The 14128-nt window shown below is 43.7% G+C and overlaps 1 protein-coding gene across 1 annotated transcript in view; it reads right to left on the bottom strand.

Moving 5' to 3' along the window:
- GCN1 (GCN1 activator of EIF2AK4) overlaps nt 1-14128 on the bottom strand; it is a 60829-nt gene that overhangs the window by 39937 nt on the left and 6764 nt on the right. Inside the window, exons 4-22 of the mRNA XM_039504871.1 lie at nt 13971-14102; nt 12200-12308; nt 11431-11529; nt 11208-11342; nt 10630-10698; nt 10434-10542; nt 9928-10002; nt 9150-9278; nt 8864-8914; nt 8299-8397; nt 7530-7703; nt 5982-6134; nt 4818-4910; nt 2895-2970; nt 2558-2717; nt 1303-1492; nt 1044-1168; nt 523-701; nt 254-347 (exon numbers count right to left, since the gene is read on the bottom strand). Of these exons, the coding sequence (XP_039360805.1) occupies nt 254-347; nt 523-701; nt 1044-1168; nt 1303-1492; nt 2558-2717; nt 2895-2970; nt 4818-4910; nt 5982-6134; nt 7530-7703; nt 8299-8397; nt 8864-8914; nt 9150-9278; nt 9928-10002; nt 10434-10542; nt 10630-10698; nt 11208-11342; nt 11431-11529; nt 12200-12308; nt 13971-14102 (2251 nt within the window). The remainder of the gene's footprint in view (nt 1-253; nt 348-522; nt 702-1043; nt 1169-1302; nt 1493-2557; nt 2718-2894; nt 2971-4817; nt 4911-5981; nt 6135-7529; nt 7704-8298; nt 8398-8863; nt 8915-9149; nt 9279-9927; nt 10003-10433; nt 10543-10629; nt 10699-11207; nt 11343-11430; nt 11530-12199; nt 12309-13970; nt 14103-14128) is intronic.

Below are 14128 nucleotides of genomic sequence, written 5' to 3'. Positions count from 1 at the left end.
CTGCAATGAAACAGGTGGGGGAGGAATAGCTCAGTGGTTTGAGCATTGGCCTGCTAAACCCAGGGTTGGGAGTTCAGTCCTTGAGGGGGCCATTTAGGGATTTGGGGCAAAAAACTGCTTGGGGATTGGTCTTGCTTCGAGCAGGGGGTTGGACTCGATGACCTTCTGAGGTCCCTTCCAACCCTGACATTCTATGAGCTAGGCTGGTCAATAAAACCTTCAGCACTGGGTTGTCCTGCTACTGTCGCCTCACCTCCTTCAGCTCCAGCTCGATGATCTGCTCCTTGAAGGAATAAGCCTTATTCTCCCTCTTCATGTTGGCCTTTTTCATGCTGTCTTGTTGTGCGCTGAGAAAAAGGTATTTAGAGGAATCAGCACAATGAAGCAGACTGAGAAGGTTCCTGCTAAAAATCCAGGAACACCCATCTACGAGCAGCTGCTGAAGCCCTTTACCCCAAGGCTGGAAGCCACTGGAAATTGACCTCCACATTCCAATTTACACAGGGAATTAAAAGCCCTTACCTCAGTATGATGGATTTGTCAAACAGCTCCCCCTCTGGTGTCTGCATGATGGCAAACTCTTCTCGAGTCACATGGCACAGAGCTGGGTTCTCCATAGAAGCTGAGATAGTGCTGATCAGCTGAGGGAGCACTCTGCGAGGTGAAAGTACAGAGAGCGATCCCACCGCATTCATGGACGACTGCCAAGAAAAAAAAACCACTGTGGTCAGTGTTCACTAAAACGGTCTCACCATCTTATTCACAAGACTATGTCCCTGCTGAGTTGGCCCAAACTATTTTTCCCCTAGGTCATTTTCTCCGAGCAAAGAGCTCCTTGTCTAAGGTGCTCTTGACACCTCACCCAGGCCTAGAGCTCAGCCACTGGCCCATCATTTCCCTAGCAACTTCCTATGGAAAAGGTTTTTTCATTTCTGCACTCTTTGCCTCCCTCCCCTATGGGCCACTCTCCCTCTCTCATCACCTCCACCCTTTGCCACTAAGATGTCCTTGGAGATAGTTCAGGAAAAGCAAAAGCTAGTCACCTGGTTTATGGGTGTCTGGGTGGTGATTCTGGGTAGAATTTTATCCAGCTGTTTGGTAATGAAGTCTTCGGGGTCTATCTTCATCTTGATAAGGAGGGCTGGCCAAAGCCCAGACTGCACCTCCACTGGAAAGACGTTTACAGGAATACATAGGCATCATAAATACAGAGCAGGGACTGCTAGGAAATCTAAGCAACCCCCCCAGGCAGCCCTCACCAACACCTAATAGCCAGTAGGATGGTCTTGTCCCTTCACTCACCCAAGGAAGGATGATGGCTCACTAACAGCATCTCCAGTGCTAGATTTTCTGTCTCAGTACGGTCCACCTCCAGCCCTGCTACACCTGAGATCACACACAGTGTCTCCTGAAGCACACGAGGGGGTATGTATGTTTTCCCCAGCTCAGACAGCTCTCCAGTCTCTGTCACCAGAGCCTCAATGGGCAGCACCTGAACAGACAGAACTTGCAATTAACACACCAGAGCACATTCTTGAAGGCCTTGCCACTTCTTCCCCCAGCACAAAAAAAACTGTATTGGAACAAAAAATAAGCTGCCTTAGATAATATTGTGAACCTGCAGACTATGGAAGAAAGAAGAGATAAAGGCTGGTGCTGTGGTTGAAGCACAGAACTAAGAACCATGTAAAGGGAAGAGAAACTCTGAGAAAGGAAGGTTATTCTGAAATCAACCAGTGGGGAAAGACAGGATAAAATAAGTCACCCTCCTAGAGGATGGATTTGGGGACGTTCACTCTAACAAGTACATCCAATCTGTATAATGCGTAATTCCCCCCAACGTCCTTACCAAAAAAACTTCTGCTAAGCATCTTGGATCCATCTGACATTGGAAGGGAGTGCCTAAGTGACTCAGAAGCAGAAGTCTCACTGACAGTCATGTAGGTGCTTTTGCAAAACCCACCTATGGTGGTTGGATACTGCAAATCAATCTACTTTATAATTATGCACAGTCACAGCCTAGCAAATAGTGTGTTTAATTTGGTCTCTTATTTTATTATTTTTTCATTTCTAAATAATTACCAGTAAAATGTGCATATTATACATAATTTTTAAAGACAGCCTAAACAGAGCATCTGAACTATTAACTAAGGGCAGCTACTAACCAGCACATTGAGAAAGGGAACAGAGCACTCCGGCCTCACAAAGGAGACAGAGAAAATAATCGGTAACTACTTAGACAAAAGAACACAGGCACATAGAAGCTGGAAGTTTTCCTCCCCAAACAGAGGCACAGGAGGGATGGTGAGGACAACCATGGTCACAAGGAAAGATAAATGACCTGAAAGGTCCTGGACACCTGTACAGTTACTTATGGAAGTCCAGTAAGGAACGAGTGGTGTTATGTGGGATCATTAACACAACATCCTTTATAAAGCCAAAATTCTGGTTTTGACATCATGTTGTGCAGCAACATTAATAGCAAGGGAATTACAGGGGCTGAATCTGCATGACACCAGGAACTAGTGGCAAGGGAATAGACCTGGTGATCATTCACCTTATGAGACTTGAGAACTGTTTTCAGCTCCTCCAAGATCCCATAGGCCAACTTGTAGCCTCCAAGTGAGGACAAGAGTTTCCTAACTGTCTTCTGGGCATGCTTACGAACATGCCAATTCCGGCTCAACAGTACTGCAACAAGGGCTCGGTGGTACTGTCTGAAAACAGAGAGAAACAAGTTCAGCAAGGGAGCTAGTCAGGCAGAACATTCAGACATGTAGATATCGAAAAGTCCAGCCTTTCTGTGTAAAGTCCCAGGACCTCCCTCTTCACTGCCTGCATTAGTACTTCAGCAAGTTAACTGCATCCGATTAAAACAGACAATTTCTACGTACTGAACTTTATTTTCAGGGAGCCGATGCGCATGATCCAACAGGAGGCGCTCTGTCAGCTGCAATACTGTGCACATGGCTGTAGAGAAACACAAGACATGTAAGACAAACAGCATGATGGTTTACTTGCTGTGGGTTTAATGAGGCTGTATCTTAACCTATAAGCAGACAAAGAGTGCACAGGATACTTCAGAACAACATATCTGAAAAACCAATCCCTCCATAGCTGCCAAGACCTATCCTCTACTGATCCTGTCTAAGAGGTAACAGTATCACAAGCAACTAAGATTTTGTCCATACTGGAAGTACCAAATGTAACTGAACAGGACTGTTACTAGCAGGTTTCTAGCATGATTCCCCCAAGCAATGTGAGTAGGGACAATTTTTGTCTGATAACAGGTTATGGAAACTGGTCTATAGACAAGACCTCGTGTACTCCGAGACATGATGGACCGAAATTCCGCAGCAATCGCAGCTTCATTCAAAAATGAGCATATAATTCTATTGCTACGTCTGTGCTACTTAATTTATGCCATCCTCAGATTCTCTGTTTCCGCATGCCCCTGGTTTTAGTCTCAACAACATATAGCTGCATGATAGAAGATGTTGAGAGAAGCTGGAGGTTTTGGCACTTGGATAGGGGGAACGTGGGGATTTTTGGCAACCAGAAAGTCATCAGAAATGGTTTGGCATTGTTAAACAACTTAGTTGGCTATTTCTGTTTACATGATCTGTAGTGAAACATTTCACAATTGGTCACTTACATTGTCAGCATTAGGCTCCAGAGTTGAAATGTAATTGCAATTAACAGTGGCTGTTAAGTATCTCAGGGATATTATTTCAGGTTGTCTGCAGACTCAGGAGGATCTCTGTTCATGTTTCCAAAGTTTCCTTCACAATAGCGAGAGCAGGACACTACTTCTTTTAAATGAAAGCTCAGATTCTGAAGCATAATTCTATAGTAACAGGTGGATTCTGCAGCAGCACAGAATACATGTGCCCTGGCTATCATCACATCGCTATAATACTGTTTTGCTATCATTGTCTTGGGGGGAAAATCCCGCTCCATACTAGTCAGGGAAACAACACTAGCATCTCGTTCGTGACAGCCATGTTCAAAGAGTTGTTGCGTGCATAGCTCTGCTCTCAACAGCAACAAGGTGACAAGTACAGCACCTTTCAGCAATACTAATGTCATCAGGAGAAAAGGAGAACGCTGACTCCTGAACTGTGATCAGAGTGAGTAAAGGAGAAATAACATTACTTCAAATTTAGAAAGATTTACATCTTCAAAGCTCTGCACACAGATAAAATCACTTTGAGAACTAATTAATCACCTCATTTTCAAATATTTTGATTGAAAAGATCATGTTTTTCTGGACACGTTCTGTTAATTTTTCCTTTAAATCTTTTTAATTCATTTTAAACATGAGGGGACAAAATGGAGACAGCACTCACTATAATTCATAGCGCAACAGATTTTCTGTCTCCCCCATTATTCCTCCTCCACAAATCTCTCTATTTCTCCCATAGATTTTCTTTCCCAACACACCCTTACTTCTCCCCTTTTCCTCTTTCCTCCACCAGACTTTGGGCTTCTCTAGACTAAAACTTGTGACAATCTACTGACTGTAGATACTCCACAATTATTTGTGTCATGGAACAACATTTGTGAAGTGTCTAGATTAGCATTTAACAATGTGTTTGATAACTCAAAATAATCAACGAATTCACGTTAAAAGAGGATCATGAGTAGACTAGATAGGTCCTTTGAGAGAGCAATCTGTTTACTTTAGTCTGAAATCTGACTCTAGTGTCAGACAATATGGCTAATAAGCAGCAGCAGCTCTTGTAAAGTCTCAAATAATAGGATTAAACAGGAACTGGATGTGTATCAGTGAACTCTGATCACATTTAACAACTCACCTTCCTCTGATGCAGACTGCAAGAACTTCTCAGAAGTGAATATTTGCTTTTTCTCATCCAGAATCAGCTGCCAGAAGCCACTCAGCTTGGACTCTGAAAGAGAGAGGGAGAGATTTTTCCATCAAGGTAATTCAAAATAAGCCAGGATTTACCATGCAATTGAAACAGTTTCATTGAAACATTCTTTCATTGAAACAGTTCAATCCTGTCTCTTAAATTGGGGTTCTCTACCTTCACTGCTCTTCAGGTATAAAGCTTCCACAACTTCCCGCTATCGCATTCAGACTGTATACCATCTACACACCCACCCACAGCCCTGTTAGAATAGCACTTTCTACTACAGACATTTACTTATGAACCAAGAGATTACAATAATTAGAAAGCCCCATTTACACCTGCATCTCTGTCTCATCCAGACTTTCCTAGGACAAGTGATCCAAACATTGAAGGGGAGGAGAGAACTTGCACGTCATGTTTGGTAGACAGGGAGCAAGCTGTATAGAGGAGTTTTGCCCTAGCAGATACCTGAGTTTGGACAGTTCTTGGAAGGAGGCTTTGGTGGCGGAATTTAATTGGAAGCATACAATCTTTGCTACTCTAGTGGATGGTGGGGTCCCCAACTGCTTCTTTAGAGGGTCATTTCCCAATTTTCCAATCTCACCACACTCCAAAGAAGGAGAAAAAGTGTTACAAAAGAAAAAACCACGTTCTTAATGCTGGTTTAATCAATGCCTCAGTCAATAATTATGGGAATTTAAGCCCTAAGTGAAGATTTTCTGTAAATCCACTGCTTGCATCCGAAGAAGTGGGTATTCACCCACGAAAGCTCATGCTGCAAAACATCTGTTAGTCTATAAGGTGCCACAGGATTCTTTGCTGCTTGTAATAAGAGAGACCACTAAAAAGGCATGCTGCACCAACCTAAGGCCCTGGAGGCCAGGATTTTCATGGCTATGGCACAGTAACAATTCTGCTTAGTCTCATTTACATGAGATCTGCCTGCACTTGCTCCACGTGGGATAAATCTTACCATGGTTGACATTTTAACTGGCTTACGAACGGACAAGGATTCTCTATGAGGAAGCAACAGACAGACTAAGAATATGACAATATCACAAATCCACTGTCAGTGTGCTGGTAACTTGTTCATTTGTGGGCTCTTACCAGTTACTGCATCAGCCAAAGACATCCTACAGATCAGCAAAGCCGAAGCAACGCCTTCCGTTACCATGGAAACCTGCGTACTTTGAGATGCAGACTTTTCCACTGTCTGGGTAAGCACTGGTAACAAGTCCATTGCCTGCAATAACGTGTCGCCTGAGGAAAAAGGAAGAGATAAGAGGCAAGAGAAGGTGGACTTCCTGGATCTACACTGAAAAATTCTAACAGCTCTTCTGTTGTCATAAATCCAGTTATGGAAATGAACTCAGTGGTCTATGTAGAAGGGTGTACATCTCCAGAACAGATAATCTGCCCAAAGGGCTCTAGTTCCTTACATCACCACTGTAATTAAATTTTAACCCCACAGTGAACAGAGGCACTTTCCCACTCCTCCCTCCTCAGTAACATGCTGCCTTCTCTCTCTGAATTTCTGTTCAGGATGAAAGAAGATTCCGATCCAATGCTACACAATTACTCATCCACTCAACTTCCATCCAGTTTCCTTGCATTTGACAGAGAATGTTTCCTGAACAGAGTACATTTTCTGAAACAAGGCAAAGCAGACTTCATTGGAAGGTCTGTGAGCACCTCTCTCATCTCAAATAATCAAAAGTCAAAGGATTCTATCTTTGGCTTTCAAATTTAAACATCCTTTAAATTAGCATTCAAATCTACCTTTTTTACATTTCCAATATAAGCTGTAACACAAAATACCATAAACAAAAAGAGAAATATGTAACATCACAAAACTCCAAAGTCAGTCAAGAAAGAGTATTTTAACCATAAAAAAAAAAAAATCCAAGAATTATATCAAATATCTTTATAGTCTTCAAATTTATCAGTTGCTTGGGAAAAAAATTCTCAAGGTTTCCCTGGTAGGTCATACCAATGGCACAATCAGCAAGATGAATGGGTCATTTCCATTTTTGTGATATTGATGCTTTGATCCCTCATCCCATGAGCAGCTGCACACAAGCAGACCCATGCACCCCGATGAAGCCCCAACAACCTCAGGGGTCTGGCTACAAGAGTCTCATTGCAGGATCCTGGCCCTCACCACTAATTTAGTTCTCAAAGTATTTGCTTCTGCCCTCAGAACGATAGGCAGATTCCTGGTAGACAGAAATGCAGAGTTCACTTAGAAAGTCCAAATTCAGTCACTCACAATGAGGAAATGAAGGCAGTTCCACAGTATGTGTGTAATATTTGCATTAACTGTTCAGCTATACCAACACTAATCATCTCTTTGGCTTATACAGTCTCAGTAACAGTGGATTTATTTAAACGTATGTTATATATTTTAGACTACAGAGACTGTTACTCTACAGTATAGGGATCAAATTTTGGGTCTGCAATGATGAGGGTCAGTAGAAGCAATTCTCAAAGGAGCACCAAAAGTTTGGGGTTTCTGAAGATCTTTACTTCAGAAACAATTCGCCACACACAATCTATCTATATCCCTGCAATGATCAGTTTACACCTGGAAGGATGAGATTCAATTACCTTTCTGTTCCCCTGCATAACTGTAAGAGTTATGATCATAAAGTTTACCTTTGAAAGAGGCTAGCATGCATTGCAGGTAGGCATGTCTCACAGCTGAAGTAGAGGTTTTAAGGCTGAAGGCTTTCTTTAACCACTCTACAAACTTCTTGGGAACTTCTGTGGTGAACCGATTACACCAAAGAGCAAGGACAGAGACAGCATGTACCAAAGTGCCTTCATGGACTGGGAAGAAATGCAGAGAAAGTCAACACAGCTATCTCAAACCCATGAATGCATTGACAAGGTAGCAGGTAAGCGGGAAGATGCTGAGGACTGATGGAAAGGATAGCCATTCAAACTGAACTTACATAGCATATTCTCTCTACAAGGCTGCTTTATCACTAGAGAATGAGGGTCTACACCAGCAGTTCTCAAACTGTGGGGTTAGGACCCTGTTTTAATGGGGTCGCCAGGGCTGGTATTAGACTTGCTGAAGCCAAAGCCTGAGCCCCACCACCCGGGGCCAAAGCCGAAGTCCGTCCAAGGGTCACAGCTCAGGTTACAGGCCCCCACACCTGGGGCAGAAGCTTTGGCTTTGGGGCTCAGGTGGGCGAGCTCAGGCTTCAGTCCCCGCTCCTGGGGACATGTAATAATTTTTGTTGTCGGAAGGGGGTTGCAGTGCAATGAAGTTTGAGAACCCCTGGGGTACACAAAGGATCCCATAACTCAATAGCTGTGTATCAGAGTTATCTTCAGCTAAATATGCTCTGCACCAAAATCCTACTCTGGCTTGAATGAAGCTGGGCAGGATCCAGAACAAAGAAAACTGTGTCCTCACCTTCTTGTTGCAGGAAAGGGATGAAAAGTTCAGCCACGGTTCCACTCAGAGCTTGACTTGAAGATCCAGAAACCACATGATGACTAAAACTACCAATTCCTAAAATGACAAAACACTCCCTGGTTAGTGCCCTACTACAAGAGTTACTGCAAACCAAACAATGTAGGCTACAACCGACACCTCATAGCTCAATCCCATTCATCCCTGCCTGTCCAAATTTCTCTCCATCACTGCACCAGTTCTGGATTTAGCCATCCTGCAGCTACAGAACCTGGTGGACCTCTCTCTAAATTTCAATCATTGATGCACCCACCTAATCCTCCTCCTTTGGCTACACATTTTAAAGCTTTCTGAATTTCCACTGGTCTCTAACGGCCACCAACAGCCATCAACCTACTTAAAGAGCAGAAGGCCAGTAGCCTGCAGGCAATAATATGTACCATCACCCAAGACCTTCCAGCCATGGCTGGTTAAGACCATGACACTGACACCTCAAGTACTCATCTTTCCGCTAAATCTGTTCCACTGTAGAATAAACCTATCTCCTTTCTTCCAGTAGCCTTACCTGAAAGGACACTTATCTTCTGAGCCACAACCGTCAGTTTCCCCTCAGAACCTGTCAACAAAAAACACGGTGGCAAGAGAGTTGGTAGCAAGCAATCTAACTGGGGCAATTATTAAATCCACGAGAGAGACAGACTATTTTTTTTACCAGAAAACTGTTCAGCCTTCCATCTGATCCAGACCATGCTGGCCCTATTCAACTTTTACAGCTGACATACGATATGGAACACTCCTCAAAGCAAGCAAACTTCAGCTGATCTGCACTGACTGACTCATAAGTTACTTACCTCCCAGGATAGCAAACAGGTGTCTCCCCAGTGACTCCACAGCCGATGGATCACTGCATTGTCGAGCCAGATTCTTTAATGCCACCACTGCCTCATCCATCAGCTGTGGACTGTTGGATTTCAGTTGACCTAAAAATGGAATGTGCAAGCTATGAGTTACTCAAGAGCTATGCACATCTAGTCAACAGGGTGCGAAATCATCTTTGCGCAATCCTTGCGGCTTATCTTAGCTTCTGGCCAAGTGAGAATTTCCTCCCTTCCATTTTGGCAGGGCATATAATCAGTATTGTTACTATTAACGCCGCAGTTCTACAGCATTTTACATACATTAACAAATTTACACTCCACTCCTCTGTGAGATTGGAATGATACTTCCCTATTTTACCGATGGAGATACCGAGGCACATGGAATTAAGTGCATTGCCCAGTGTCCCAAATTAGTCTGTAGCAAGGCTGGAAACAGAAGCCAAGTCTCTTAACTCCCTGTTCCATGCCTTACCCCAAAAGCAGCCATCCTCCTGCTACTAAACCACTTTGCACAACAGGCCTCAGGCAGCCACAAGATAGCTAGAACTGAAACCCTAATTCTTTTCAGAAGTTTAATGTGCAATATTTCAATTCCATATCACAATATCACCTCCCACTCACAATGACAAGGACATCTTCATAGTCAAGAATGGCACTAACAATATGGCAATCATAAACACACAGGCACCGTCAGAGTTATAGGGAGTCCTGCTAAGAATCTGTCAACCCATCCAGAGGTGATGGCACTTACTGGCCAGTCCTTTCACAATGTCCAGAGCATACTGGCTGAGATCAAGGGTCACGGATGCTAGCAAGCAGGAGATTGCTGGGGACAGAAAAGAAGTTATGGTGTTAAACAACAACTGGCTTTTAGCCTGGCAGTAACCTCACGCAGTCCAAGCTCTCAGAGATCATTAGAGAGGAGTTGCTGCCATGAGAAGTGGAAAGAAAACCAAAGAAACTGCCTCCCATGGACAAATTTACTCAGAATTATTCTACACATTCAGCTCTGAAAGTCTGTTCCCAGCAAGCAGTAGATACCACATACCCAGCCACTTGGGATCACATCACCAATGCGACCTCTCCACATCTACCCCATAGGAGCCAGCCAGCCTGCCACCTAGCTCTGTTCACAGGCAAAGAGTCTGCCTAAGCACAGTCCAATGGGTGGCATTCTCCTATTACCCACACCAACTCCTAAACTCCAAGGAACAACTCTTCATGCCTCCATCCCATGTTGCTTTAGAGAAGACTCACTTTCAATCACGTTCTCAGGGCTGCGTAGCAGGGATTTCTGCAGAGTTGGTAGGATCAGGTCCTTGAATTCAGAGTGAGTCACATATCGGAGGAGTGGGGCACAGTTATCCTGCAGAGAGAACATGGTCAGGCACCCAGTACAGCAGCAAACATTATACATGGGACAAAAGTATAAACAGTGCCATGTCTCTCTCACCAGCAAGTGCTTCTGAGGTTTTGTTTTACTCATCACGATGGTCTTCATGTAGAAATCCAGAAGGGCACTCTGAACAAGCAGAACGTCTGTTACAGTCATGTCACAATCTGCTCACACTCCCCGAATGCCAGCAGAGAGTGAAAGATCATGCCCCATCTTGTTTCCCCCCAAAACACATAGCCCCATTCAAGTTGAATTTCAGTCCTATTACCACTCCCCCACACGCAGCTCCACTAGGAAGCATGGTTCTTTAACCTATCTGCCAGCCTGAACACAAAAAACCCATGGAGAGCTAGGTGCTCAGCTCTATTCTTGAAATCAGGATACAGAGATAGGGAAAGCAGGCGTCTTGGCCGTCTCCCTAAAAGCAAGAGATACACTGAAGAGCTGGGTGTGCCAATGGTCTCCCTAAACGCGAACTCAGGTCAGGATACCTGAGCTTTAATCAGCGCAATCTCACTTTACTATCAGACTGACAGATATAAAGCACCAGCCTTGCTGTAACATTTCTACCCCTTCCCAATGAAAATCATTCTGATTATTCTGGAGGAGAAAGAGGAGTCAGAGTTCTTATTTACCTTGTGTCTGTTAATAACATCCATCTCTTTCTGGCTTGTGCAGAATTGCACCAGAAACCCCAGCATTGCAGCATAGCTCTGGTTTGGTTCTAGACTGAGAATGACAGACAGGTACTGATCCACCAGCCCTGGGTTCTGTTGAGAAGAACCATAAGATACATTAACTCAAGTGACACTAGAAAAGTCAGTGAATTAGGTCACACACTGTCAAACCGTATGTCACCTCTTTCCAAAGCCTGTTCAATTTCTTCACAGCTCCAGCCACTGCATGCTTGTGAGAACCTCCCAGAACTTCTAATAAAAGCAAACACTGGACTTCCACCTGCCAAGAGAAATAGGAAGAGACACATTTACACACTTACCACTTGAGAAATAGAAATAGATAACATTCACTCTAACGCTGAGTAAGACTTCTAGGATCTTCGTCAGCAACTTCCTCATCACAAATGACTTTAAACAGGATTTCAAATAAATGTTCTTGTGAGCATTGTAAAGAGACCAGCAGTTTCACACCTCCAATTGGTACTGTGTTCCAATAAGAAATAAGGTCCTTGTTGGAATAAGATCCACAGGACAGACCAACCAATAGAGAGAAAACAAAGTGGAAAGCTTCTTGACACCACCCCAAATGTGGTATAATTGGCAACATGCTTAGGAGACACCCAGGATGAGACCAACCCAGGATACTGCAGTTTGGGATTCAGCTGCATTACTAACAGATCTGGGGGAGTATCCAACAATTTTGTTGCAGTTCCAGACAGAATAAGGGAGACCAAAAAACTATACAAAGTGTACAGGGTAAACAAAGGGAAAAGAAAGGCCCTATGAAGGTGGGTTTTAATGTAACACCAGCTGTTACAATCACCACTACCAAGCCCACAGTCACATTCAGGATTCTTCACATTGCCACATTAGCCTGGAAATACACGACAATACTTCAAAGCCTCTTCCTCGAGGGGCATGATACCTTTCCAGAGCACGAAAGTACCTACCAGCTTTTTCCATGTTTCTCCTTCTCTCTTGTCACGTGTTGGGAAGACTATGCGCACAAGCAAACAAATCCAGGAGAGAGCCAGCAAAGCTGCAGATCCACTGCTCTTACTGTCACAGAAAGGAGAAAAGGAGTCAGTCTATAGTTCCAGAGCTATTGCTCAGCGTTAACAACCCAGGACACGTATATTATGATGCCCAAACTGGAATTTGTCACCTTGTTAGAGAAGCATCTTCACTGAAGAAAAACAGCTGAAGTCTCCGGTTTTAAATCAATTCTCAGCACCACTAATTAGCACATTTTAAACATTCAGAATCCTCTGAACAACACATCGGAAGGCCAAACCTTGCCTTCTGGGGATGTCAAACCACAATATGAGAAAGATCCTTAAGATCTGTGGAGATCCCTAAGTCCAGTAGAAAAGGGAGAGGCAAACATTTTGCAAGTTGAATCCCTGGGCTGCAAGTAACCCAGCTCTCTCATCAGTTGCTCTCTTCTATAGGCTGACTGGACTGCACTGTCTCAGATTTCTTATCCTTCACCCTCAGCCACTTTGGCACAACACACTTATTTCCGATTTGTGCCAGATCTATTTCCTAGCTCTGTTGTAATCCTCAGCTCTCTCCCAAGGTGATGGCAGAAGATGGATCCTTCACATGCCTGTCAGAGCTCTAATAATCATACCCCCATTTGACCTCTCTCTCCTTCAAGGTACAATGTCATAGCCAACATCCTTACAGACAACAACAGGATCAGAGTCCCTTAAGAACCAGCTGCTACCAGACAGTAACTAGAGGTGTAAATACTACATTACATGGATAAATCCAGATTGGACATTTTTTCTAAAGGACATACTCTAATTCAAATCCCTAGTTACTGGGCTTGATGCAGGAATCACCAGGTAAAGTTCTGTGGTCTGTGTTATGCTGGAGGTCATGTTCAATCATAATGGGCACTTCTGGCCTTCTGGACCCATTCCCTAACTGGGATCTCTGGTTGCTACTGGAATACAACAGCAATAAAGTGTTTTAGAAATGAATCTCAAGAACACACCACAGCAGGGGTAACCAATTTTTTTTTTTCAAGGTCCATATTCAAGGTCAAGGTCCAGACTCCAGAGAAAAATAATACAAAACCAATAACAATACTAGTAATAATAAGTAAATAAAAAGATGTCGCTGTCCGTTCTAAAGCATCTGATAGTCCAGATTTGGCCCACAGTGCACCTATTGACTACCCCTGCAGCACAGAATCAACCCAAAGCAGATTAAGATACCAAAACTAAGAATATCTATAATAATGTCTTGAAATTAAACAGCTGAACAAGTGTCCTTTTCCTGGTCATTCCTTGATAAAGCAGCTTAAAACAAGTTGTCCTGTATTTGAAGGCTACTGAAAGGAAACTGTAATCAAGCCCAACCCTGCTACCTGAATTTCACTAGAACTAAGCCTCTCCCTTCCCAATGGGCATTCAGTGTGCTGCGTCTGCATAAAGAAGTACTAGCTGCGGTACTCTCCAATCAGAGTCAAAACAGGCTTCAGCAGAAGTTTCTGAGTCACCCTCTTGGAAATGATGTTGCTTCTATGGCAAGATGGTTGACATGGTAAATGAGAATAAAATACGAACCATCAACTTTCCCTAATTCTGCTTGGAAAAGTAAGAGTTACCCCCTCTCAGTGGTAAAGCTTCCATTCTGGATGCAAGAGGCTGACTGGCAGTATTTCATGAAATGGTTTCATGCACAGCAACAGGAATAGCAGTCAGCCCTCACCTCGGAACTCCTGCCTTGCCACTGATCCCTAAAGACTGCAGGGATTGCAGAAGGTTCTTTGCTGTTGCTTCTGGCTGGGACTCTGCAAGCTGTTGGAGAGCTGACTGCAGGGCTCTGCGGGAAGCTGCATCTCTATAGGGAAAAGGAAACATTTTCTG

The sequence above is a fragment of the Mauremys reevesii genome, linkage group 18 (genome assembly GCF_016161935.1).
Source record: "Mauremys reevesii isolate NIE-2019 linkage group 18, ASM1616193v1, whole genome shotgun sequence".
NCBI classification, from domain to species: domain Eukaryota; kingdom Metazoa; phylum Chordata; order Testudines; family Geoemydidae; genus Mauremys; species Mauremys reevesii.
This window is presented reverse-complemented; position numbering and strand designations above follow the sequence as displayed.